The sequence below is a fragment of the Buteo buteo genome, chromosome 8 (assembly GCF_964188355.1).
Source record: "Buteo buteo chromosome 8, bButBut1.hap1.1, whole genome shotgun sequence".
NCBI lineage: Eukaryota > Metazoa > Chordata > Aves > Accipitriformes > Accipitridae > Buteo > Buteo buteo.
In genome coordinates, this window is record NC_134178.1 from 16,723,779 (window position 1) to 16,751,254 (window position 27,476).

Genomic DNA, 27,476 nt, shown 5'->3' on the forward strand with positions numbered 1-27,476 from the left:
TATAGGAGCCACAGTAAAAATTCAGACAGGGATATGAAAAAGATTTCTTTTTATGAAGCACAAATGTTAAAGTATAATTGTACAATGCAGTAACTTTTAAATGTCATATTTTTAAAAATAAGTGTAGTATTCAATAATGGCACAAAATTATATTAAAAATTAGAAAGATGTGTATTTAATGCCTTGATTCACAGTAAAAACTCTTTTGTGAGTATTCTTATCTCTGCCTCCATTATTTCAATTGATCAGCTTTCCCTGCACAAACGTAGAAATCAGTTCACTGACTTGAATATAGCAAACCATCCAGCAAAAGAGGTTTCAGAGTGATCCATCAACAGAGCTAAAGAATAAAAAAGGAAAATTAAAAAAGCAGTCTGGTTGAGCGACCAGCCACTTACAACTCCTTGTAAGGCAAATTAACTTCTCACTTGAGTTAGAGAAAATATTTACTTTATAACAGCTAAAAGGTATAATTCACTATCAAACTGCAAAATGAATTAACTACTCTTTCTGCTGCATCTGAACAGTCATTTTTGTTTCTCTGTGGATAATTCAATCTGAATCATACCTGGAGCAACCTGGAGAGATCAGAGAAATATTTGTTAAAAATGAGTGTTGTGTATTTTCAGTGTTCAGGCATATACTCACAGAATGTTAAGAAAAGAAAAAGACAAGATCTGTATGTTGAGTCCAGAAATAAAAGTTGGACAACATCGATTCATATGTTATAAAGTAACAGTGGTTCTCACTTATTCATCTTCTTATGTATTCAGTTTTTTGGTCCATATCTGAATCTGATGAGTCACTTTCATCAGAAGAACAGGAGGAATTTTGCCATTCATGAGAGCTGCTAGGACAGTGTGGTTTCTGCACACTTTCTGTGTTATCCAGTTTTGCTTCAAAATCACAAGTACATTGCCAGTCAACTGGACCTTCTTGGGATGAAAGAAGAGCTGCAGAACTATCCACATTCTCTTCAGAGGTTCCCAACAGCACAGTTTTCAAGTTAATGGTAAAGCAAGCACTGTTCCTTTGTCTAGAAGAATAGTTACAGTTTACCTCAGAGAAAGGATTAAGTAACTCACTACTCGTGTTGTCTTCTTCAATGTCCATCTCATGCTCTTCAAAATCTTCTGGGTCAGCATCTGGATTTTCACTTGCCTGGCTGCTGCTGTTGTCACATGTACTATTTGTAGAATACTGCACAAATACATTTGTTGTGTCAGAGGAATGAGGTACTCGACTTATGATACCCCGCCTTGTATAGTCATGATTACTTATGGCATCACTGTCACTGTCATCACTGTCATCTTCATCACTGATGCCACCAATGGATTCATTTGCCTTTTTTTTAACCTCTTTGTAAATGATCTCTACAGAGGCTATTTCTTCAGATTCAAATGTCCAAGGTGAATAGGCTAATGTCCTAATGAATACCTAAGAGAGCAAAGTGAAAAAAATCAGCCAAATTTGCACACATGCACAGAAAAATATGAAAAAATACCCCCAGTCATGAGGTCATCAAACAAATGATCCTTTATGTGGCACATTTTTTGCTTTTTCTGCAGAGTTCAGGGCATCTAGGATTGTTCCCTCCTCCGTTCCTGTAAATATGACAGCCTTCACTACGAATCAAGGCACATTGCATTAGACAGCCTCAGAGAAATGACACTAGTGCCAAGCAGTTACCAGGTATGAAATGTTTCAATTCTAATTTTTAAGACATCTTTCTAAGAATAAAAGCTCATTTTAGACATACACCTTAAACCTGAGGTGAGTCTTGCAACTTTCTATTAGCTCTTGCAGTTACTGTGCAAAAGAGAAACCTTACATAGATGATCAATTTTAATGTCCTTTAGAAATGTATCATTTGAAGCAACTAACTATATAACAACCTAAGTCCCATTTTCTCAGTTTTACTCTGCACTTCTGAGGATTACTGAATATTCAAAGCATTGGAGGAAAATGTTGACAATAAAAAAATTAACCTTAGACACTATTTGGCAAAGTCATGTTCAGCAATCTTAGGGATATGAAGGTAATGACATAGCAAAGGACAGAAACATGAGGAAAAAAGTCTTAGAGAAAGTTGATACCAATCTACTCTGGATATGTTTGTAGAAAATGGAAAATACTTACACTGAAAAGCTCCACAGAACTAAGTGTAAAAGAAGTCAGACACTATTAAAAAAAAAAAAAAAAGCAAGCAAGCACAGATGGATAGAACAAGTCCCGGAAATCTTGTTATTTTTGCTTGAAATTTAGTGGCAGTTCAATCTCTTCTATTAAAATAAAAAATTAGCTGACTCAGGGCTGGCTTCCTCAAACACTAAAATGTGACACTTGATCACAGAAAAAGTCAAAGAAACATTATTTTATTCAAAATAGTGGAACAATTTGAGTGATGTATTACCATTACCCTTCTTTCTTCCTTAAATACTCCTTAATCATGGACTTTTTTGCCAATCACTGTATGTGACTACTGAGAATGCCTTAGCAGTTAGGAGGTGACGCAGATACTGTTTGCCTTGTGTACCTGCCCATCCTCCCCCCTACCCCAACACCAAATAAGTTTTCTTTCAGGGCTATGTTGTTTCTTTTCTTTTCCTTTGCTTTTTTTTGTTTTCATCCAACTCCAATATTCAGGTAGATCATGACAGCCTGGTCCAAGATTTAGTTTCTAAGATACTATGCCAGCTCTAGATTCTGGCAGAGATAATGTGCATATGAATATTCTTTTTTTTTTTTTCCTACTAAGTGTTCCACTACCAGGCATCCTTTTCACTAATGCCTGTTTATATCTGAATACAGTAATAAATCATTCCTGAGACTGGAGAAGGAAGACAGACATCAGGCTACCCAGAGAAGTGATCCTGAACTTGCTAGAAACAGTTCTGGAACTAATAACTAAGATACTTTTCTGGCAGGAACATATCCGCACATCTATGGTATGAGATACCTGTGAAACTGGAAGACTGGGGACCTGCAAGATATATCTTGTTTCAGTAAAGAGGATTTTTCCTTTGACTGAGAAGCTGTAACTGTTGATGTTACAAAGCAGACTCAGGTTTCCTGAAAAACAACATGCTTTAAACACTGCTTCCTCAAAGCAGTGTCGCATCTCTACGAAGGTCTCTGATGGTCTGCCCTTTGTCACCCTGTTGATGTGAACTGAGAGTAAGTTCTTATTTGCTGTGTGTGAGATCATTTCCAACCACCCAGATCCTGCTCTTACCAACCTGCTGAGCTTTAGCACTTCTTACATGCTGTCCTTGACTCCTTTTGTGGACAATAACCATGAAGCATAGCTTTAGAAAAAAATAAGTCTTAAGAGCACAAACAGTGACTCTTTTCTTCTCCAGATATGCCTAAATAACTGGCCCATCTTTTGGGGATAGTGAGACCAAAACTCCCAAATCTCGGCCATTTTTATGCGTCACTACAGGAACAATATGCTGTCCTGGTTTTGGCTGGGATAGAGTTAATTTTCTTCAGAGTAGCTAGTATAGGGCTACATTTCAGATTTGTGCTGGAAACAGTGTTAATAATTCAGGGATGTTTTAGTTATTGCTAAGCAGGCTTACACAGAGTCAAGGCCTTTTCTGCTTCTCACCCCACCCCACCAGGGAGTAGGCTGGGGGTACTCAAAAAGTTGGGAGGGGACACAGCTGGAACAGCTGACCTCAACTGACCAAAGGGATATTCCATGTCATATGACATCATACTCAGCATATAAAACAAGGGGAAGAAGAACAAAGGGGAAGACGTTCGGAGTGATGGCATTTGTCTTCTCCAAGTAACTGTTACATGTGATGGAGCCCTGCTTTCCTGGAGATGGCTGAACACCTGCCTGCTGATGGGGTGGCAGTTATACCCTCCCCAATAGAGACCAAAACTTCCTGACTGCTGACAGGAAAGAGTTAAACTAGAAGCTGTGGTTCTAGCTGCCCAGCCCACATGGGAGTCACATACACAGAGTGCCCCAAGTCACATACCCCAGCTACCTGAGTCTGGCAGAAAAACCTCATTAAATGAAACACCTCAGTTAAGAGAAGTCTCTAGACCCCTGACCATAGATGACCACAAGCCCCGATCCAACCTAAGGTATAAATGAAGCCCGCCGGAAGACTCCTTGGAAACAGTCTTCCTCGGAGCAGCAGGTCTGCAGTTGGAGACTCTCCCCTTAGATCAGGATGTTGTCTAAGGAAACTCCCTGGGGTTGAGTTCCTCACCCCATCGGTGAGTGATATGTGCATTCTGAGTCATTTTAAGCTTAGACGTAGTTACAGTTCACATAGCGATAGTTCCCAACTGACATCCTGAACCTGTAGATAAGTTGTGGTTGTCGCAGTGTTTACAATCAAATATCCCTGTTCAATCTAGCTGTTATATCTCAATACTACATAGCATTCCTGTTCAATTTGACCATTGCATTTTGATATCACTAAACAAAACTGACTTTAGAAACATATTGCTGTTGGCCTAGTGTTTCTGCAACAGATGGGAAGTAGTGAATGAATTCCTTGTTTTGCTTTGCTTGCACACGTGGCTGTTGCTTTACCAATTAAACTGTCTTTATCTCAACCCACAAGTTTTCTCACTTTTACCCTTCCGATTCTCTCCCCCATCCCAATGTGGGGGGAATGAGCAAGCAGCTGTGTGGTGCTTGGTTGCCGGCTGGGGTTAAACCACCACATGTGCCCATACCCAACTGGGTCTTAAAGCTACCTTCTGTCTTTTCAGCTTGCTTTCCTATGGAAACACGATAAAGAAAAGACCTTGAAGGGAAGTTTAAAATATTTGCTTTCAGTTGTAGACTCTTGCAAAATGCCTTTAAACTCCAGCAACCAGGGACCTGGCTAAACCATCCTCAAATCTTCAAATCCTCAAAACACTCTGATTTTTGGTGTAATAAATGGAAAAATATTACAGGTGTAATTGATTTTGTTCTTAGAGAGGAGTATAATGCTGCAGGGTGAAATAATGGAGGCAAAATGTGCTAGAAAATGGTTTTCTAAGGAGCAATGGATACACATTGCTCCTGAATGCTTTCAGAGCATCCTTCCTGGTGTGGAGAACAGGTCTTCTCCCTATTCACTTCACCTAAGAACTGGAGTAGGGTTTTTTGTTTTGGAGTTATTGCCCTGGCTCAGATAGTAGAAGAAATTTGTCTGCTGCTGGAAGGATTTACATATAAAGTAAGTTTCAAAGGACAAGGGGTTAATTGTCCTACGCTGGGTGCTCTGTGTACCATAAAGAGTTCATTTAAAGTCACTTTGGGGGGGGTTCTCCCCTTCACTGCTGCTTGACCCCTCTAACTTCATAGAATCACAGAACAGCCCAGGCTGGAAGGGACCTCTGAAGACCATCTGGTCCAACCTTTCATAGAGAGGGAGCCTAGATGAGATTATCTAGCACCCTGTCCCACCATATACTGAAAACCTCCAGTGATGGGGACTCCATCACATCCTTGGGGAGGTTGTTCCAGTGACTGATTGCTCTCACTGTAAAAAATTTCTTTCTTACATCAAGATTAAACCTCTCATGGTGCAACTTGTACCCATTGCCCCTTGTTTTGAGAGCCTCTATCCTGTTTGTACCCGCTCTTTAAGTACTGGAATACTGTAATGAGGTATCCCCTGAGCCTTCTCTTCTTCAGGGAGAGAAGACCTAACTCCTTCAGTCTTTCCTCACAGTGCAGGTTCTCCAGCCCTTTGCTCATCTTCATGTCCCTTCTCTGGACCCTCTCCAGTCTGTCCACATCTTTCTTGCACTGTGGGGACCAGAACTGGACATGATACTCCAGGTGTGGCCTGACAAGCACTGAGTAGGGTGGGATGATCACATCTCTATCTCTGTTAGTAACTTGTCACAGAAGTAGCAAGAAGTGGTTTTGAAAAAGACTGAATATTTGTTCTGCAGAACAGACATGATTTAGTAGCCTATAGACTATCTTTAACATAAGCAAACTGCAAATTAAAACATTATATGTACTTATATAACTTGTACCTGATGCACAGGATTAGAAATTTGAGATGGTAAACTTCCTCCTCCCAACCAGGAAGGTTAAATATGAGAATTATTACATACCAAGGTACGCGGAAGTGATTTTTTTTGAAGAATATAACCTCCTGCATGCATACACTTCAGGGCACCAGCTACCATCAGTGAAAAACATATAGCACCTGCAATTCCAACTGTATGATAATCTGCAAATGAAACAACCAACCAAACAAACATATATGAATGAAGTTTCCAATGACCACATTTCATATTTCACATTCAGAACAGCTATTTAGAATCACAGAATAATTTTGGTTAGAAGGGACCTCTGGAGGTCATCTGGTCCAAAGTCAAAACAGGACCAAATCTCAAATTAGGTTCAGGAATTAAAAAAGAAATTACACTACCTTTGATAACTATTTATGCAGTTAAGAGGAGCTTTGTATGGCTCACAGGATTAAGAATAGATTTGTAGACCCAAAGTGGATGGGGTTTTATATTTCACTTATAAATTCCCACAAAGTTTATCACTCAGAACGTACTTTCTCTCTTATTATTTTTAGGATTAATTGACTTGTAAATCTTCCTATGTAAAAAGAAAACACTTGCATATACTCAAGTCAGACAATCCATTCCTGCACCACAGCAGTACCTTGTTGAGCTACAGAGTCTGCAGTTACACATTTCCAGGCTGATGGGATGGAATGTTTGTTTAGAGATGCAGAGACCATAACAGACACACAGTAATTTCTATTTGGATACAATTCTTCAATGACCGTAGTAAAAATTTCTTCAGTGGTTTTCTCACGTGGCCTCTGCCGTGAAAGACAATGTTTTAAAGTTAGGTATTTGCCTAAAAAGAGATCCCCAGCCACTGATAAAACATTATGGCTATTTCAGAGAAATGCAGTAGCATGTGAAACCGCAAAAACTGACACAGGGGTTTACCTAGACAACTACTTCATCTCTAGTTCTAGCAGATGTGAAGATGCCTACCTTAACCCTGTTTGTGAAATATTGTATTATCAAAGATAAACTGCCTTCTGTCTCCAACTGTTGGTCACTATATGTCCCCTTGAAGTAGCCTCACATAGATTCTACAGATTTGAAACTGCAAGTGATATTCTGATTCAGAAATCGGGGGAAAAATATCCATGGCAGGCAAGCTGTGATTCTTCTTCTGTGACGCATGGCAGAATGAGTTAGACAGATTAAATTCCCAACAGGTACCTGTCTGACCTGCTGTTCAAAACTTCCACTACAGGCAGTCCATGCTCTAGTTAGGCAACTTATTCCAGTGCTTTGCGAGCCCAGGTATTAATGTCTCTCTTGGTGTTTAACCTAAAGTCTGCACAATTGCCAATTTCACTTCACTGCTTTCAGTCACAGTGAATGGTTTATTTCCTCCTTTTCTGTAGTAAATGTTTACATACTCAGAGACTCTGGCCTCTAGCTGTTCTCTGCTTGGTTACACTAAGTAGTGCCCTATTATTCCAGCATTTCCTCACAGATCATGTGTCAGGATCCCCCAGAGTCCTCACTGCTCCTTTTTGGATCCTGCTCAACTGGTCTGTGCCTTTTCTGAATCCCAGACTGGTGCAGGGTAGGTGGGCTTTACAAGTACTAAGTATGTAAAAATACAATTATTTTTTTTATCTCTCAGCAACATGTGAGTCACGTTTAGCTTGTAATATTACAGAATGCTCTCATCTGGCAAAACTGCTGCCCATATAGCTGTTACCACACTACTTACTACACAGACAATTATTCTTAGGTGTTATGCCTTGCATTGGTCCTTATTGAATTATCTCCTATTATTTTGAGATTATTCTTCATTTTGTGATGATCATTTTAAGTTCTAACCATGCCTATTTACCTCTATTTCAGCATATTAAAAAAGAAAAATTAAATAGTACCAGACCCAGAATAGGTTGTTTCAGAAACTAACTGGATACATATTTCCAGTTTGACAGAAAACTACCGAACTGCTTTCTCAACATGTTTTCCTATCAGCTGTGTATACACCTGCTAGTAGTTTCTGCTAAACTGTCTTTCCCTTGTCTTCCCAGACAATAGTCACCTAAGCCAGTGCCCTGTGCTTTATTTCAAATAAGGATACAGGACAACTAGTATTCCTCTTCTACACCTGCTACTCTGCAGTAAAAGGAAGCTAAGATTATGTTGGCCATTCTTTTTGTTTTCTTCTAAGTATGTTCTATTCACATATTTTCTTCTGTCAATCTGCTAACCATGACAGTCATTTTATGCTTTCTGTATTTCTCTCCTAAAGCACAAATAAAACAGAAAGTTCTTTACCTTATGCTCTCTATCAAGTGTTTTCAGTGTTATACCATAATCAAGCTCTTTATATATATCAATTAAAGACTGTAGCTTTTCATTTTTTCTGGCATGAGAGGTTGGCAGCTTTATGGTAACACTTATGCAGTTTAGACAGGAACTGATATTAACTTCTGGTGGTCCCAGGAACGCTATTGATAAAAAAAAAAGAAAGAGAAAAAAATGATGGAAAATATATATACTACGTATTCAGTACCAATTCTATTTCAGTGATGGATATATAGCTGACTAATCAGATTCCAGAGTATGTCACTGTTGTAAATCCACAAGGCCTTGCAATATTTAAGTTCCACGGTCAAATGATCTTTTCCCCCATGACTAGATTTTAAAAACAGAAACCAGTGGAGAGGAGTGAAGTAGGAAGGTGACAAAGGCTTTGCTTCAGCTCCACAGAGATGTGAGCTTTTTATCTATTTGAGAGGAAAACTGAGGTTAATGTATAGGAAAAGCTGATTACTTTCTTGCTCATCTTCATCTTCTAGTCACTCTCTGGAAGGAATTTTTGTAGAAATTCAGCGGTGTGTAGCCCTGCATATATTCATACTGGTTGCAAGGAAAGCTATAGACTGTCAAGTTTAGACTTGACAGCTGAGCTCCAAAGACTAGAAACTCTAGTGACAGTAGGACAGAGGACGTAGCAAAACACTGTTACACTTCTGTGAGACTTCCACTGAGTTCAAAGTAATCTCTCCAGTTCAGGTCCTCAGAACACATATGTGTTTGAAGAGCCATGCACTCTAATTGTCTCCTCTCTCCAAAACCACATATCCCTCAAGATCAGAGGAACTTCCGTAGTGAATCAAGCCCAAGATATTCTTTCCTCCAACACAGGAAAGAAGTAGGAATGTTGGAAAATGGTGTGAGACCAAATTATCTTTATAATCCTCCATTTCTGCATAGTGCATTGCAGAGGGGGGGGGGGGGAGGGGGGGGGAGGAACCATGAAAATTTAGAGTTTGCATTTCACTTTTGTCTCTTCCAGAAGCATGTACATTTTGATCAAGGCAGAGACTGGTCTGCCAACCTCTGCAAAATTCAAGAGAGCCATATACATTTGCTAACTACTTCTATTTCTGAAATAGGGTAGAAAGCAAAAGAAAAAGTTTAATGCTTAAAACAAATGTGAGCTTTCATCTACTCTCAAACAGAAAAGCATAGAATCATAGAATCATTCAGGTTGGAAAAGCCCTTTAAGATCACTGAGTCCAACTGTCAACCATGCCCACTAAACCATGTCCTGAAGTGCCTTGTCTACATGCTTTTTTAATACCTCCAGGGACAGTGACTCAACCACTTCCCTGGGCAGCCTGTTCCAATGCTTGCCAACCCTTTCAGTAAAGAAATTTTTCCTAATATCCAATCTAAACCTCCCCTACCACAACTTGAGGCCATTTCCTCTCATCCTATCACCAGCCACCTGACAGAAGAGACCAGCACCCACCTCACTACAACCTCCTTTTAGGTAGCTGTAGAGAGCGATAAGGTCTCCCCTCAGCCTCCTTTTCTCCAGACTAAACAACCTCAGTTCCCTCAGCCACTCCTCATAAGACTTGTGCTCCAGGCCCCTCACCAGCTTGATTGCCCTTCTCTGGACACGCTCCAGCACCTCAAAAAGCATGTCCTAGTCAAATGGTTGCACACTTACTCCTTTCTCATCTTTTGATTTAAGTTACAAACATTAGCTTAAATCTGGTTACAGTCAAATGTGGTTGTTCTCCTGGTTCTTTGTTATGAAGCCTTTCTGTCTTTGCTCAAATCCATCTGTCAACAGGAGTGAGATTCCACCATAGGTATTTGAAGGTACATATCAACTACACCCAGTACAGAAATATCTCAGAATATTGATTCTTTCCTATTCAGGCACTGTAAAACAAGAAAAGACTACAGGGTTCCTCTAAGTCTTGTGCCCTGGAAAACATGACTTCACTCAATGGCTTTGGTTTGAGCTAGAGAACTAATAGCAAAACATCCAATTTCAATTTACAAGTTGCCAGCTATGGACAATCAATCAGAGCAACCTGACAGTTTGTTCCAGTGGTCAATTCAAAATATGCCTCTTGTTCCCAGCTAAAATTTATCTAGTTTCAGCTTCCAGTCAGGGCACGCTGTTATGTTTTGTTTACAAGACTGAAGAAGCCTGCCATCATATTAACTAGTGGTCAACACACCTTCTGATCCTTCTCTTTATTAAACTAATGGCTGAAAGACTGAAGGCCTCCACCTCAAAGGGATGCTAACAAATCCTTCAGTTATCCTTGCAGTTATTCCCCCCATCCCCTCCAATTTTTCATCATTTCTGAGACTGTAAGTGGACACAGCAGTGGCTACCTCTGTGCTGAATTCAGAGGTAACATGACCTACTTCTCCTCTGTAGTCCTCCAATTGTTCCTCAATCTCGGTTACTTCAAAACTGAATACTAAGTACAAGGGGGAAGCCACCTCTAGCCTTAGAAGATGTCACAGCTAATAAGCTGCTTCTTTCAGCAAGAAAAGGGCAAAGAGCAGGCTGATGAACAAACAAGTAAATCTCTTCCCCTACACCTACTGCAGACATGGTATTTCTTTAACTCTTAACATTGACTATCTGAAGACACAAAACCAGTGTTGTTTTTTTTTTTTAAAGTTATATACCTTATGCACTTAGAGATTTTTGCTCTGTGCTTGTCAATGCTTGACACGATGCTATTTCCTCTATATTTATGTATATATTTTACTTCAAAACCAGAGCCTCATCCAGTTATCAGAACTACTGTAGCGACTAATTTTAGAAAGCTATCTACGTATTCTGTGTCTTGTAACTGACATGATACATTGTATACAAATTCATATTCTCTTAGATAAAGGAATAAGCTACTGACCAAGTTAGTTTGGAGTGTCTTACTGTAAAGCTAGCAGAATAGCATTTATACATCAGCTACAAATAAAAACTACTAAAATGAGCAAATGCAGACAGAGAACTTACTGTCACTAAGTGGCATAAAATGAAGTACAGAAGAATTTAACACTTCAGTTCCTGTGAATCTCTGAACCAATACAGAATAGTAAGCGAAAATATCTTTAAAATCGTCTGTCAGATTACAGGAGAGCTGTGTAATATCTGAACATTGTTTAGCAGTCTTCCAGTTCCTGTAAATCAAAACAAGTTTAAAAAAGATCAAAATAATCTGTCTGGATTCTCTGATACAAGAAAGCATGGCAGGGGAGAGGGGAAAAGCATTTCTGAGTAGAAAAACAGACAAACAAGAAAACGCCAGCCTTAGTATTTTGAGTCAATAAACATTGAAAGTAAAATTTGTGTCTTATAAAATAAGACTTGCCTGCGGTCAGTGTACAGCACACGATAGTATGTTGGCACAGTTGGATCACTTTTTGCCTGCCAGGACAAAATGTGCTGAAAATTGTAAGATTGCATTTGTAGGTTGTGAGGTGGCCCTCCCAGAAACCTTTCTAGAAAGGGAAAAAAAAGAACCAAACAAAAACAAACAACCCACCAGTATGAATGGCAAACAAATGTGAGATTGCAGCAATTCTAATAAATAAACCCAATTAGAGCAGCCCAATATTTGCCCCCAAATAAAGCAACCATAAAACAGAGTTCAGCACAACAGAAACAACAATGCAAAGGACTGTCCTCCTGTATTATATTTCTATTAAGTTCTTTCTTCAAAAAGCATGAAGTTTTAAAAAGATGCTTGGTGAGAACATGGCAAGTTTTTTGAACTGTGTTAGGAAAAGCATTTGAAAAACAATAAAAACTCTTACCAGGCAAGCTGCAACAAGCTGTAGACAGAATGCTGATATACACTGAAAAATGAAACTATGTATTAATATATTTGTATGTCTACAATATCTGATTATTAGCTTACTATTGGCAATATTAATTTGCAACAATAGAGATGATACTCAGTATTCCCTCAGTGGAACTGTTTCTTTCTTTCACATCATCTTCCTACTACTTTGCTCTACCCTTCCCTCCTTCCTCAGTGTATGGGATGTCCCCTTCCAACCTCTGTCATAAATTCACAGCTCCTAGGAGCTAGCTCTTCAATAACTACACTGTGGTTCAGGCTTATGCTGATCCCTGCCAGATGAGGGTGAAGACTCAGTGTGAATAAGTGTACCTAAGATGTTCCTATCAAATATTGTCTTAGAGGATTCTGACTATATTTCAGGTAGCTCACTGTCTATTAAATAACTCTTTAAGTCATGACAAGAACCTTAAAACCAGTCTGGGAAAAGATACTATTACTGCTTGAAGAACATTATTGAATCAGCTTCACAGATGTCCTTCTTTGCTATGCAGGGAGTCCTCGAGACTGTAGTTTAACAACTTTGGTATATTACTCACTGTCTTCAGCCAGCTAACTCCTATAACTCCCTAGTTCAGGCTCCATTTCATAACTCGCTCTCTATTTTGTGTCCTGTTTCTGTAACATTTCCCTCTGGGTGTTTAACTCTGCAACATCCTATTCTCTGCCTGCAAAAGAAAAGAAAAAACACCGCCAAAAGATGCTGCAACACTTCTCCTGTCACAAGGCATGGTTAAGGCCACATTCAGCCTGTCAGCTCAACAGAGGTAGCAGGCCAGCAGTGTTTTGGGTATTGTCATATTTTTGGATAGACGGTTTAGGTGTCAAGACAAAAGAGAGTTCATGCAGAAAAGTTTTAGGGAAAATAATGAAGTCACTTTGCAGATATTTCCATGGAGTTCGTCTAAAGCATGAGAAAAAGCATGCATGTTTGAAATTAAACTAATAACTTCTTTGGCCAGCTGAGTATGGGAGTCAATAAGAAAATAGGTCACAAAATGCCTTTAAAATGAGGACAGGAAGTTTATACTTGTCACACTCTGTCAGTCAGGCTGAACGTCCAAGTTATCTCTTGAACCCAGCCTTCTTGCAGAGGTCCCCACATTTTCTTGTATAACCTCCGTAAGAGATTGTTCATCCAGATTCTCACTGTATTCAGAATTCTTTTCCTTGACCAAGTCAGTCTTGCATCATGTGCATCTTTCCAGCATGGTGCTTCACAACATTCTTGAAATTATTGTTCTGACCCTTCTAATTTTTTTCTCAAGATCCTTTAGCTCCCTTCCACTTTGAGTGCAACAAATATAAAAATAATTGTCTTGACACCTAAACCCTCTACCCAAAAATACGACAATACCCAAAACACCACTGGCCTGCTACCTCTGTTGAACTGTGCTGATCAATACTGCCTTAACATGTTTTTTTATTCTCATCTCACTTAGAATGGTAACTTCTATAGCATGAGGAATGTCTTTGACTTTACATTTGTACAGCAACTAATGCAGTAGCACTCTGGTCCACAACTGAGGTTCTCAGGTGCCACAGTATGATAAATTATAACAGAACTACCTGATGTGTCAACGAGACGTGCCACAGTAAGAATGACTGTGAAAAGAGAAAAGAAATATGGGACATGCCTCATAAAAAATTAAAACAATCTTTATGGAGATCTACAAATAATTGATAGGACAGTACTAACACAGAATGGTTGACATTGGAAGGGACCTCCAGAGGTCATCTGGTCCAACCCCCAACTGTGTGAAACACAGTACCAGAAAGCATGTTCCTGGTAAAGTAGAGGGGATTCAGAATAGTGGTGGGTCAGTGGGAACTGTCCCATCCCAGACAGACTGGGAGAATTTCCTAATGGATTAATGAAGTTATTTTATGATCCTTGTCTACTTTTGCAGAGAGTACTGGAAGAGGAAAGGAAAAAATTGCTACTCAATTAAAGAGATATCTGCACAGAATCTATGGCTGCAGAGAAGTGCTTTAAAAATTGCCCTTTAATCAGGAGTGGGCACACACAGAAGCACACACAAATACACTTGGGCACCTAAGGTTGTTGAAATCATTTGGGACAGATACTTAACCAAGCACCTCTTATAAATCTGGCTCTTTGGACGTCTGTATCACAAACAACTATGCTCCCAGCATCCCTTCTGAAATTAGATGCAAAGAGATTAAGCAGCTCACTCGAGCTGCACATGCAGCAAATTTATATTTCCACAAGACAGAAAACCCATGTCTCTCAAGCTTCATTTTGCCATTCAAACCACAAACATCCTCTCTTGTATGTCTTCCTTTTGCACTTGTTCTTCTACATTATTACTGAATAATAAACATCCTCTTAGAGAAGTGCAGTTAAAAGTACAACAACTGATTTCTTGCCATGCAGTAACAGATCACCTATCTGGAAAAAACATCCAGTGGGTATAACAAAGCAATACTTTGAAAGTTATTATTCTTTACCTGAACACAAGCTCAGATTTGTAATAATTTGTGGCAGGAATTCTCCCTTCTCCGAAAGGCACACAGCCTTTAGCACATTAAGGCTATCCCCATTACAGAAACAGACAGTGTCAGTGCACACTCTAGTAACAACACACTTCGTTGGAGCCAGACCTTCGGATTAGGAGATGCAAACAGTCCTTTGCCATTCTCTCTTATGCCAGCCACCTCACATCTGTCAGCTGTCTTGCTGATATATTTCCTGTTGACATAAATGTTTTTCTATTCTGTCCATATTTGTGATTTTTAAATGCCTCTCCCCTATCAAAATCAAATTCTATTCATCTAGAGTTCAAACTGCCTCAGAACTTTATTTTAACAAACATGTTTAGCAAAGATAGTTGGAGAGTTGCAAAATTTTGTTTGTTGCACTTCTGTAAGTGACACAGACAAGAAAAAAAAAATCTTAGACCAAGTAACTAGGAAAATTAAGACTGGAGAAATAAAGATGGTCTGTAAACTGAATGGGGAATCTTCTTTATCTTATCCTTTTTACAGAATTAAATGATCCCATCCAAATAGTTTCTCACTACACCTACAGCTCAGCCAACAAACTATATTTGTTGTGCCTGCTAATCCAGAAACTGAGGAGTCCTGAAAAAAATTAGAATAAGAAATGAAAAACAGCACATCCAACTAAGAGTTCACTGGACATTTAGAGAGGCAGAATGCAGTATGCTGTTCCAAAGCATTTCTTTCTCACAGGAAAATCCTGGTTTATGTACAGAATGGTGTATGTAGAATGTAATATACTAGATACTTGATTCTGTGAATTATTCCAGGGAGAGCTCTGTAATAAGATGATTGTATTTTACTTCAGTAACTCAGGAGGAGTGTTAGTGAAAAATTAGCAGTACCACTCGTCTTACAATATAAAGCTATAGGCAACTTACCAAGTTGACAAAAATGCACTGGCCCACCCATCGATGTTTCCATAGTGATTAAGAAATGTAACCTACTGATTGTGAAATAAACATTTTGCTTCTGTACCTGCAAATATATTTAAAAAAAAAATATCACATTCAGCAAATCATCTTAGTAAATTACTTGCAAGTAAAACAATTTCTATGTACAAAGAATTATTTTAACCTCTTCAAAGTTTGGGGGGAGGTGGTGGTACTGAAACAATTACTGCTGGGGGGGGGGGGCAGGCGGGCAAGGATCCTCGGATTAAACAGGCAATTTTATGACAATAGCACTTTCCTTTTTTCAAGTGGAAAGGGCTATTACCGTTTCAAATAAATACAGAAAACATCATATGATTATTTGTATTAATTTTACATGAAGATAGCATCTGAAAATTCTATGCCACTTACTCCAACTTATTAAATACAATGAAAATAAACACTGCTTGGCTTTATTTGAAATATTACAGGAACTCATCACTGTTGTAAAAAATGTTTCCAGAAAGACAGTAGATCAAGAGGGAGGTTCGGAAAAAAAAATTTATAAAATTATTAATTATAAGGAAGTTATGAAGTCTGTTACAATTTTTTAATACCTAAGACCTATTAAAATAGTCCATCTCGTCAATATTATTATTTTACTCTATTTATTATCCTCAGAGCATTAATATTTGCAGGATCTGGTTTTGAATTACAGGCAAAGTACTAAGGAACAACTGTGAATCTATAGATGGCCAGGCAAGGGTATAACTATTTCCAAAGAATCTTCTCCTCAAGTTTAATACAAATAAATTGGGTTTTAATTTAAAATGGTTTTAAAATAGAACTTAAATTATTTTTTCTGCAAAACAAACAGCTCAAAAATTAAAATCACGACAGAGCATACTATGGTTATACTTAACACAGTATGTTCAGTCAAGTGAATTAAAAAAACCCTTATCTGAGATGTCAATCTTCCCCTGCTCAAACTTTTAGCATGACTATAGGAAGGCACTGGATAAATGTTAAGAACCTGTAGCTGTGCAACTGATAATCATAACTCCACAGACAAAGAGAATGCTCTTTTCATTTCAGTTTGGTTCATTTTATTCACTCATTCAAGCATGAGGAATATTTAGGAGAAATAAATTATCAGTCTTCCTCTTTTCAATCAAAATTAAAAACGATGGATGAGAAAATAACATTTACTAGTTACAAAATCTTTAAGTTTATCACTGATATCAACAAACTAGAAAGCAATTAAGTCACATATATCTATCAAGTCCATTTAGTTTTGCCACTAGTGAATGTGACAGAAGGTAAAATAATTTGACTTTCTCATTCAGATCAAGCTTACAGATTAAACAAGTAGGAAAAAAAAAAAAATCTTTCTACTTCAACAAGGGCACCGGCTTTGTTCATAAGTCACACAGAAACCTAATGTCAAATGATGTTACCTTCACAGTCATTTTAAACAAACAGTTACACCTGCAGGATCTGATTTTCCAGGCTGTTCAAAGTTTTCTCTTAAGGGGAAAACTTTGAGGATCCTGAATTCACTTCGGAAAATATCTCCTTTATATCTTAATCCTTGCAATTAATCACAAGACATGTTCAAAGCACTTCATATACAGTATTAAGCAATCAATGTATTTGCGTACCTTTGATCCTTGCTGTACATTCTGTCATGAATAACAACTATCCCACTCTTGGAATCTGAAGCAACTTGTGTATGGCTCTGTATGCTGAGCAACACGCGTATCTTACATGATGCATATTCAAAGCCAAGTTATATGTTTAGCACCTTAGAATATGTAAGAAAAATGTGACAAAACAGGTTCATCCCCGAGTTTGCACAGTTGTCTAAATCTGGATGTCCTCTGCAGATCTATCAATGCCAGTGAAATTCCAGGGGAAATTCCAGGGAAAAACCATTTCTGTCAGAACTCTGATTAGCTTTTGTTACTCCTCCTCTTCAGAGCTTCAGCAATCCCTGGAAAGAAGCCATGGAAATACTAGTGAGTCCAGCATCCACTCACCTCAACAGCCCCGGGCTCTCAGTAACTCCCCTGAGAGCTGCCTGAAGCCACCAGCGCTTTCAAAACTCAGCTTCACACTTCCATGTCATCTTCAGTGGCAGCTCATTTTTAACTGGAGTTCAGGCTGGGTTGTTTTGTATTTGCTTCCAGTCAGAAAAAAACCAAGCTTTGAAGTTTTGAAAGTCACTGGCTGGTACTTCTGAAAAGCTCCACATCAGTAAAGCAGAAAACACGCCCTATATTCTTTGAAACGAGCAGGTGGTGTATTTATTTATAGAAATCTACTTATCAGAATATTGAGAGAGAGACAGAGAGAGGGACAGAGACCACAGGAGATGCCCACAGGAGATGTTTCAGGCAGAGAAGTCAGAGGAGGAATGTTCTAAACCTACACAGGTAATACAACATATGGATCAACTTTACTACTGAAACCATGTGAACCAGGGAACCGTGCTGTGGGTTGCAATGTTATGCCCACTCTCTGTTCCTGGCTTTGCTGGGGGACTTCAGATAAGTTGCTTCTAAGGATACTGAAATCGTATAACCTTAATAATCCAAGCGCCCTAACCAGAAGCCCATTTTCCATACAGTGCCAGGTGTGCTCCTGGTGAGCCGGACGTGCCCCTGGAGGAACCAGAGTGGGGACATGCAGCATTAAAACATCCCCACAGACTGCCCGGTGCCGCTCCAGCGCGGCAGGGGAGACAACGGAACCGCACTTGCGACAACGGGCTCGGTCAGATTCTACCGTTGCCTGGTTTTCCTTACAAATTTCTAGCCTCGAGCTACGCAACTACCTGCGTCAAACCCAGCTACACCGCACCTCGCAGGCTACCGCTGCGGTCAATTTTGCATTCAGTGACACTGCCGCAGAAAGATTCCCAATAACTCGCTGTTTCTATGTGCGATTCGGCTGGTATTACGCCAAAACGTGCTGCGGGGACATGGATTTCGGCCAACAGCGACCTGCACCAGGCGCCCAGCGAAGCCCTAACAGAAACCAGAGACCCTTCCAGGCAATACCGGCAGCAGACCGCAGCTCAGCAAGCCAGGCCTAGCGCCCACGGACACCTCCCCGCGCCGAGGGAGAAGGGGGAGCACCCCGCGACGCTCCGCCGGCCGCGGTCGGCCCGGGCCCTGGGGCGGTGAGGGGCTGCCCCAGACCTCGCTCCGGCCGCTCTAACGGAACGCTTCCAACGCCCACACCCCGGACGGGCGGCCACCCACTAAGGGAAAGAGGACACACGCCACCGCCTTCCCGGCCGTACCTGGCAGCAGGCGGCATCCCTGCGGGGCTCGGCTCCGCTCCGCGCCGGCTCCCCACGGCAGCCCCGCCAGGCCGCGGGAGAGGTGCCGGCCACGGGCGCCGGACGGGAAATGGCGGCGGCGACGCTGAGGCGCAGGGCGCGCGGCTGGCCCCGCCCCCGCCGCCGGCCCGTTGCCGGGGGTAGAGGGGGTGGGGGCAGGGAGCCCAGGGTGTGGGGCGAGGTCTGTCAGGGCCGCTGGGCCGCGGCCGGGGGGCGCCGGTTCGTCCGGAGCGGGGTCTGCGCCTCGCCGGTGGCCGGAGGCTCCCCTGGCGAGCGAAGCACAGCTTCCCTCCCCACCCCACACTGGCGGAAAGCGGTTTCTGCTTTTGTTTCGCTTTCTTTTACCCGCCCCGGTCGTTGGTGCTTGTCGTGAAGGGAGCCTGGGCAGAAAGCTGCGAAGGCGCTTGCTGATCGCCTTCCTCGTCTGCGGCCTCCTTGGTCCTTAGCGTTGAGGGAGCACGGTGCTGCTGATCAGAGTTTTGTAAATATTTGCCCTAATGGGCACCCAAATGGATGAGGTGTCCTCTGGCCAAGTATTTTCTGATAGTGGAGACAGCAGTGCTGTGGTGTTGAATATAGCCTGTATCGTGTCATGTGAGGGGTCTCCGTGAGAAGATCTTGGTACCTACCTGAGGCGAGCGAGGGGTAAGAAACCGCGTCTGGTCAGCGGCCATGTCCCACTGCACCTGCAGCCTCACTGACTACGCCGCCGTGTCCGCCGGCCTCCGTTTCCTCACTGATGGAGATATGTGTGATTTTGGGAGTTGTTTTGGCGGTTGGACACGAGGCTATGCTGCATCTCCTTGAGCCGTACAAGGCAAAGCAAACCTGAGATTTCCAATCACCATCTTTTAGGCTCCTACAAACTTTATGGTTAAGTGTATATATTGCTTTAACCTATGAGTAGCTCAAAAGTAGTGAAGACAGTTTTTCTCCATTTTACTTCATGAAGAAATAACCTTGGATCTGAGATACAAACTGAAGAAATCCCAGTTCTGACTAGAAACTCCAGGCCGGCTAAATTCACTGTATGTCTTTGCATGAGTTTGTCTCATGAGTGAGTATTAGATGTGGCACCATTGTTTGTATTTCTTGATTCTAGTTTGTCATGGTTTAACTCCAGCCAGCAATCAAGCACTACCCGGCCACTTGCTCACTCCCTCTCAGTGGGATGGGGGAGAAAATCAGAAGGGTAAAAGTGAGAAAACTTCATGGGTTGAGATAAAGACAGTTTAATAGGTATAGCAAAAGTCGTGTGTGTAAGCACAGCAAAACAAGGAATTCATTCACTGCTTCCCATCAGCAGGCAGTTCAGCCAGCTCTGGGAAAGCAGGGCTCCATCACATGTAACAGTTACTTGGGAAGACAAATGCCATCACTCCGAACGTCCTCCCCTTCCTTCTTCCCCCAGCTTTATATGCTCAGCATGACATTGTATGTTACGGAATAACCCTTTGGTCAGTTGGGATCAGCTGTCCCAGCTGTGTCCCCTCCCAACTTTCTGGGCACCCCCAGCCTACTTGCCAGTGGGGTGGGGTGAGAAGGAGAAAAGGCCTTGACTCTGTGTAAGCACTGCTCAGCAGTAACAAAATCATCTAGGCATTATCAACACTGTTTTCAGCACAAATCCAAAACATAGCCCCATACTAGCTACTCTGAAGAAAATTAACTCTATCCCAGCCAAAACCAGCACACAGTTCCAAACTAACTGTTTCGAAGGGCAGAACATTTACCTGGAAGCAGAGCCTGGAATGAAAATCAGAAGGAAAATTGAAATTTTAATGATATTCTGCCTTAATAATTTCTGCCACAGTAGTACTGTGCCTTTTGGTACGCCTACATCTGCTTTATACCTCTGACACTGCCTTCCCATGGCTCACTCAGCTTCTGCCTATCCAAACATAAAGGTCTCCAAAAGTCTAATTTTTATTTTGTTGTTCTTGTTTCCATTGCTCCTGCATGCATTTCTTTTCTTAAGGCTGTTTTACCTGTGAGCCTTTTTATTTTTTGTTATCTGCTTTTTCATCATTATCTTTAGTGAAACCTCTTCCCTATTTCCTGCCATCTTTGCAGAAGTTCCCCCAAACTCTGTTGTTCTTTCCTGCTATCAGATGGGTTCACTGGTTCTTTTGCTTTCTCAGCACTTCATGCTGAAGATGCTGAAATTTAGCTGCACTTTTTTTCTCTTTACATTTCCTTCTCCCTTTTGGTGATCATTCCTTGCCTCTCCACTTCTTTAAACTATAAATACAGCAAAAAGTGAGATCTCCAGCTTTCTCACCAGCCTTCCTCATTGTCCCCAGTAATAATGCTGTCACTTGGTCATCCAGTGAATCTTCTGTCTGGCCTAGGTACAGGAGGGATGAAGCAACCTTCAAGTCACTGGCTCCATTGCGTGAGGGGGAGAGAGTGGTGAGGGAAAAAGCTTAAGTGAGCAACAGCAGGAGAGGAAAGTGTTCAGCAGCTTTGGCTCATGCAGGAATCAGCTACTTTGCCTTTGACTCTTCAGATGCAGGGACTCCTTCACCTGCTTGCCTATCTACCTACCTTGTGATGAGGAAGCCAGCAAAAAGGAGACCATATTATGGGAGATTGTTATTCACCAATATTTTTAGGGGTAAAGGGAGAAGAATTTTTCTGGGAGGAGTAAGGACATGGGCCTTCAGCCTGAATGATTGGCAAAAAAGCAAGAAAAACCTTGGAAAAGGAGCCTTTCGGAAAAGGTGTAGCAGAAGATCCAGTGGATCAGGTTCCTTTTTTATAGGTGCCCAGCTAGTGGCCGCAGGGAACTGTTTACATCCATGCAGTGATGCTGAGTAAGCTTGTCTGTAAACCTCTTAGAATAAAATTGCAGTTTGCCACATTAGTTGTGTGCTGGTATCTGTGTTATCCTTTACCCATGCTGAAAGCCAACTTCACAATCTCTGGTATCACTGAATATTTTAACTTTAGGGTATGTCTTTTTTTGCTTTTGTTTTTTCCTTTCCGTGGCTGCTGGCTCATTCTTTTTTGCACAGACTAACAGAGAGTACCCAGCGCTGAATTGTTCCCTTGGCTGGTGGCATACCCTTGAGCTGCAAGGTTGCTGAATTACCTGAAGAGCACTTGATCCTTTTCGCAAGTTAAAATCCCTCTCACTTACATGTGGTATCTGTTAATGTTTTGCTTTCTTCTGCCATGCGGAATGTTTTTCTTTATAACTAGCCTCAGGGTCTTTCTTACATTGTTTCCCATTCCTGGAATTACGCCCTTCCTGCATTTGTTTATTTTTTAAATAAGGAAACACTTTCCTTATTTGGACTAATTTTTCATAATACCATACTTGTTATTTCTATTTAAGTAGGGTTCTCCTTCCATGGGCTTCAGAGCCCTTTGCAGGGGATGGGAAAGTATTATTATTTCATAGGTGAGATGACTAAGACAGAGAGGTAAGAAGGTCTGTTTTCAAAGGTGCTTGACCCTCCCAACCCTTGGCGATTTTAGGGTGAGTTACAGGTTATTGGCAGTCCTTGTAACTAGGATTAAAACCAGAAATTACTTGTCCAAGGTTATCCTGTATGTTGGTGGCGAAGGAGAGCTAGAACTCCGTTTTCACAAATTTTTGGTCAAGTCACCAGGCCGTAGCTATTACCAATATAAATATAAATTGCCTCCCATAATAAGCTGTCTGTGACTTAGAGGTAAATGTATCCTTGGGTGCTGATATATTACTGCCACTCCTAGCTGGTCCTGATTCTGGAGCACTCAGCAAAGTACTTCCACTCAGGTACTGACCCAATGCAGATGGGGAGGAGGGTAGGACTACAAGCAAGGAATAGTGAAAAGGTGGCTAGTGCAAAGTATAAAGCCTCTCGATTTTGGCAGCTCAGCTTGCATTTTGCATGAAAGAAAAGTTGTGCTGAAGCTAATTCCCATGAAAGAAAAATGTACTGATGCTCAGCTCTACCAGAAACAAGATTCTGTAATGAAAACTCTGGTAGTTTTGGGGAGTTTGGTTGGTTGGTTTTGGCTTGGTTTGTTTGGGGGTTTTTTGGGTGTTTGTTTGGTGGTGGGTTTTTTTTGTTTTGTTGTTTGGTTTTTTTTTTTAATGTAGAGAATGTCTCCATCTGTTGCACTTCAGGTGAAAAATTACCTGTAGAATTTGTAAATGAAATGGGGAGCCTGACCTTGGGCTCTGCCATAGTAAACACTGGCATTCTTCAAAGAAAATTGGGAAGAAGTTGCACAGGCTAAATACACTGGTATGGGAGACAATTATTTTCTTAGTTCTGTTAGTGTGTGTGTGTGTGTGTGTGTATGTGCACGTGTGTGTTTATACATAAATATATATTTGTGTGCATGTAACGTTGATCAGTTGCTCTCTGAGAGATCATCTGATGCATTACTTGCACAACGTCAATGCTGGATGAAGAGCAGCTCATTACATGTGAAACATGCTGTGTGAAGCTGATACTGGGGAGAAAGGAAGGCATTTTGAGGAAGTAACTGAGATGCTAAATTCCCTATTCAATGAAGGCATCTGCCCTCTATTTCTGTTTCTCTTGTAGCAATGTAAGGTTACATAAAATAATCTGGAGAGTTCGCTGTGGTTAATCTGTTATGATGAATCAAATTTAATTTAGAGTCAGATTATTCCTCAGGATTAAATGTACTGCTGCTAACCCATCAAATACATGATTGTTAAAAGAGCAGGAAATTTTAAAACTAGATTCAAAACTAATATAAGAAAGGCAAAGTTTACAAAAGGTTAACTAACGTAGAAGTCTCTGTCATCCATTTGTTCTGGTCTGAGCAGAGAGAGGTGGCTGCTCTTTCATTGGGGCAATGGCAGAAACATTTCCTTCTGTGTTTTAGTACTTCGAATTTGGAGCAGGAATCTTAACACACAGTGCCTGTGTTAAAAGTTAGATTTTAACACTGGTAAAGTAAGCACCCTCTCTTTTCAGTTGTCACTTTGCTCTTCAGTTTTTGAATGCAGGCTGTCTGGGAGAAAAGTCTCATCAGTCTAGACCAACACAAGGTCAGACCATCGCTGTCTGTGCAGGCCACAGCTTACAGAGATTGTTCAGAGGTCCAAAGGATTCTAAGAATATCACAACAAGCCAGCCTGGGACATGACAAAAAGATCATCCTGTTCCTCTCTGGAGCTACTGTGGTATCTAGACAAGCCAAAGAATTGCCAGCTGTGGGCAAGTCTGTGGGTGCAACTGCTGCTGTAGAACTGGAGGAGTAAGCACAGCAGCTAAACACACATGGCAGTCCCCATGCTGTGCTGCACAGGATGGTAGTTCCCAACCTTTTTGGAATAACAGACCATTAACACACCTCTGCTCTTGTGGCTGCTCAGCCTAATTGTGCTCAATAGTTTTTACTATTAAAGATGATCATGTGTGTATGCCATAACCCAGGACAGGCAGTAGCATGAAAATAATTCAAATGATAATTTCAAAATAGCTCAACAAGCTGGTATGTATCATGAAGTTTTGCACTGGTACATCTGTTTTTTTCCCTGATATGAAGGAAATTCCTAGTGTGCACATAGGTCTTGTTTGGCTTGACCTAATTTCTGCTGATAGCTGCTTCTGCTTGCACACCCCGAAACATTCTGTTTTCTGCCATTCATGCACCATGTTGACCTTTTTGACTGTATTATTGTTATGGCGATTCCAGGTTGCAAAATCATTGCTATAGTAGTTGGCTACTGACAGGTTTGTTGGTAAAACTGGCCTATTGTAAAGGAAGAAAGAATAAAGAAAGGTGAAGAAAGAATAAAGATGTAGAAAGACAGGACTGAGGTGCTCTTATTTTCTTTGTGAATTCGTGGGGCACTCATTTCATCTCGCACATCCAATTGAGATATCCTCAACTTTTCCATGTCCTGTGTTATTTCATTTCTTCTCCTTACATACTATTACTTTCCCCCTGCTGATGCTGATACCTCTAGTAAGGGCCAATCCTCTATAGAGGCAGGGTTTCACTAAGTATATAAATGCTGGGAATTGATTAAAACTAGTACAAAGTGTTGTGAGCCTGTCTTCCAATTGCTATGCTTACTGTCAACATTAGTACTGGTGCACCTGATTTTGTGATAGTGGTGGGGAGAACGTTGTTATACAATTTCCAGGTGTAGGCATCTTTATATAACCTTCCCCAATTATTACTTCTGACACATCTATTTCTATTAAATCTTATTTCTGTTTTTGCTATCTTTATTTTGTTCTGAGTTCAACTGTGTGGACTGTTCTGAAACTTCAGTAGAACCAAAACTAGGAGACACTGCCCCTTCCCCCTATTTTTTTTTAATTTGTGTACAGCCCTATAATTTTTTTTTTTGTATGTTCATGTTTGCAATCTAGGATCAGAAAGAAATAAAAAATGGGCAAGATTTTGAGAAGTAATTTTTAATTCTTTCCTGATTAAAGAAATTGGAATGCCATCTTTTTTGGCCTGAAGGTGATGCTGTTTCTCTAGGAAAAAGTATCGGAAAAGACATTGAAGAGGAGTACTTTGGAAGTCTTTTAGAAAGTACTTGCATTAAAACTAGAAACACACCTATTTATGCTCTTCAACTTTGTGTTAATAAGATTTCATCAACACTTTGGAAGACTGAGACCTCTCTTAGCAGAACTCAATTGTACTTTATTAAACCTTTCAGCATATCATGGACTAGCACACTAAAAATAGGAGCCATTATATTTTTTTTTATTATTCATGCATATCTTCAGTCTGTCTTCTTCTGTTGGTCATATGCTTTGACATCCTTTCAGATTTGTTGGTGGGAGAGAGGTGTGGTTTCTGTGCAAGTCCCCACAAAAGATGCTTATGCTTATTTGTTTTGAAATATTTCAGTGTGCAAAGTTGAGAAACAGAGGAGGTTTCCAGTATTACTTCAGTACCTTGTGAATAACTCATTTCAGTCAGTTTTCACCACCTCTGTGTTTTGACTCAGATTGTAATAGGTAGGCAAATTTCTGAATTTTGGCCCAACTTCCTTGTCCCTTTGTAGGCTTAGCAAACTGGTGAGATCCTTCTGCTTTCTCCTAAGAAATCTTTTGTTTCTTGAAAGATTGCTTAAAATCCAATTCCAGTCTTAGATGTCTCTAGAAGTGGCCTGTCACCTTCAGGTGTCACCTGTGCCACCTCTGTGTCTCAACTTGCAGGCCAATTAATCCTGACGGGGGAGAGAACTTGCCTTCATCCTCAAATTGGGTGGGTAGGGAAGGGTGTCACCTACTGCCTTTGGTGGCAGGGCCTTAGATGCCGTACATTTCTGGTATGGCATAGCCCTTTGTTATTTCTGGAGTGTGAGGGAATGTAGGACTCTAGGATAGGTTAGACAGCGGGTGCAGGAGGTTTTTCTTCCACATAGGCATATGTTGGCTCTGCACTGTTCAGCATGTTCAGAAATCACCTGGAAAAGGGAGCAGGCAAAGTTTACTGCTAGTGTGAAATTATGCAGGGTAGAAGTATTTTGCAATATTTCCCAGCTGTCACTGGGCTACTGGATAGATTAAAATGGCAGATGAAATTAAATGTTAAGGTATGACCAATGCTTAACCCATTTTTACATTATTCCTGAGGTCTGTGCTGCTGGCTGCTGCATGAGACAGGACACAGGTATAACTGAATTTTAGGTATGTTGAAATCTGTCTGAGCTTATGTCCTTATGGCTGCAGAATCAGGAGGACAGACTCAGACTGCGGGACATCCAAGCCAGGTGTGCTTAGGGATAACAGGATTGTGTGAACATGGGCTGTTTCAGTGCCTGTGAACTCCCGGAGGTTCCTTGTGAAGTTTCAGGTGCTGTGAAGGCTCCAAACTCCCCGTGAACCTACTAGGCATAATGGCTCCAGGAACAGAGCTGAGTTCCCACATACGACTGCTATGTAGAAGAAATAAAATCTGCAGGCATGCCAAGACATGTGAAACTCAATCTTATGTAGAGCTGATGGCATTTCAACTGCACAGAGAAAGATTCTCTTTCGTGTTTGCAGAAAATGGATTGTCCATCAGGCCTTTTCCTTGCTTAAGCCTCTACACCTGGGTTGTGGAGGTCCTTGCTGTACAGGTTCTGCTTCTTCTGTCTTACATGCCTTGCACTGCATCCTGCCTGCGTTGTATTGTGAGTCATGTAGGTAATGACCTCTCTCTGGGTAAAGATAGCTGTCAGGCCATGTGGATATAAAAGGTGACTGCTGCTGATTTCTGATTTTTGACTGGGATTTTGAGACACTTCTGTAACAGCAATGAGAAATATTACCTTTCAACACTGTTTATTCTAGAGAATCTGCTAACTTTTCTCTGAAAACTGCTGTCTTAAGTAACCTTGATCATTTTCTCACAGGATATGCAGGTGCTAGACTCGCTTACCATGATCTGCAAAATTTAATTTGATCTCTACATGGTTTATTATGTAGAGAATCACAACTGGAAACACGATGTTGTACTCCCTGTTGTCTAGTAAATACTTTTCACCACAAAATTTGTCCCATGCTGTTTGTCTGGAAGAAAAGAACTAAAGACGGGAAGTATTTTTGCAGTTTTATAGTGACTTTTATGTGCTCT

The 27,476-nt window shown here is 40.9% G+C and overlaps 1 protein-coding gene across 6 annotated transcripts; it reads right to left on the reverse strand.

Annotated features, from left to right (window-relative positions):
* Positions 1-32: 32 nt before the first annotated feature.
* IFNAR2 (interferon alpha and beta receptor subunit 2) lies at positions 33-19,031 on the reverse strand. Of its 6 annotated transcripts, XM_075033805.1 has the most exons (10): positions 18,873-19,031; positions 17,227-17,558; positions 15,575-15,671; positions 12,124-12,165; positions 11,679-11,808; positions 11,324-11,487; positions 8,320-8,492; positions 6,656-6,818; positions 6,091-6,209; positions 33-1,437 (listed from the first exon to the last, which is right to left on the reverse strand). In XM_075033805.1, exons 3-10 carry the CDS (start codon positions 15,615-15,617, stop codon positions 754-756), a joined length of 1,518 nt encoding a protein of 505 aa, XP_074889906.1. In that variant the 5' UTR covers positions 15,618-15,671; positions 17,227-17,558; positions 18,873-19,031; the 3' UTR covers positions 33-753. The 6 variants fall into 6 exon arrangements, with proteins under 6 accessions (XP_074889906.1, XP_074889910.1, XP_074889908.1 ...); XM_075033809.1 differs by lacking the exons at positions 11,324-11,487; positions 11,679-11,808; XM_075033807.1 differs by lacking the exons at positions 11,324-11,487; positions 17,227-17,558; positions 18,873-19,031 and adding an exon at positions 14,796-14,883 and having other exon boundaries at positions 11,679-11,752; positions 15,575-15,659.
* Between the last annotated feature and the right edge of the window lie 8,445 nt (positions 19,032-27,476).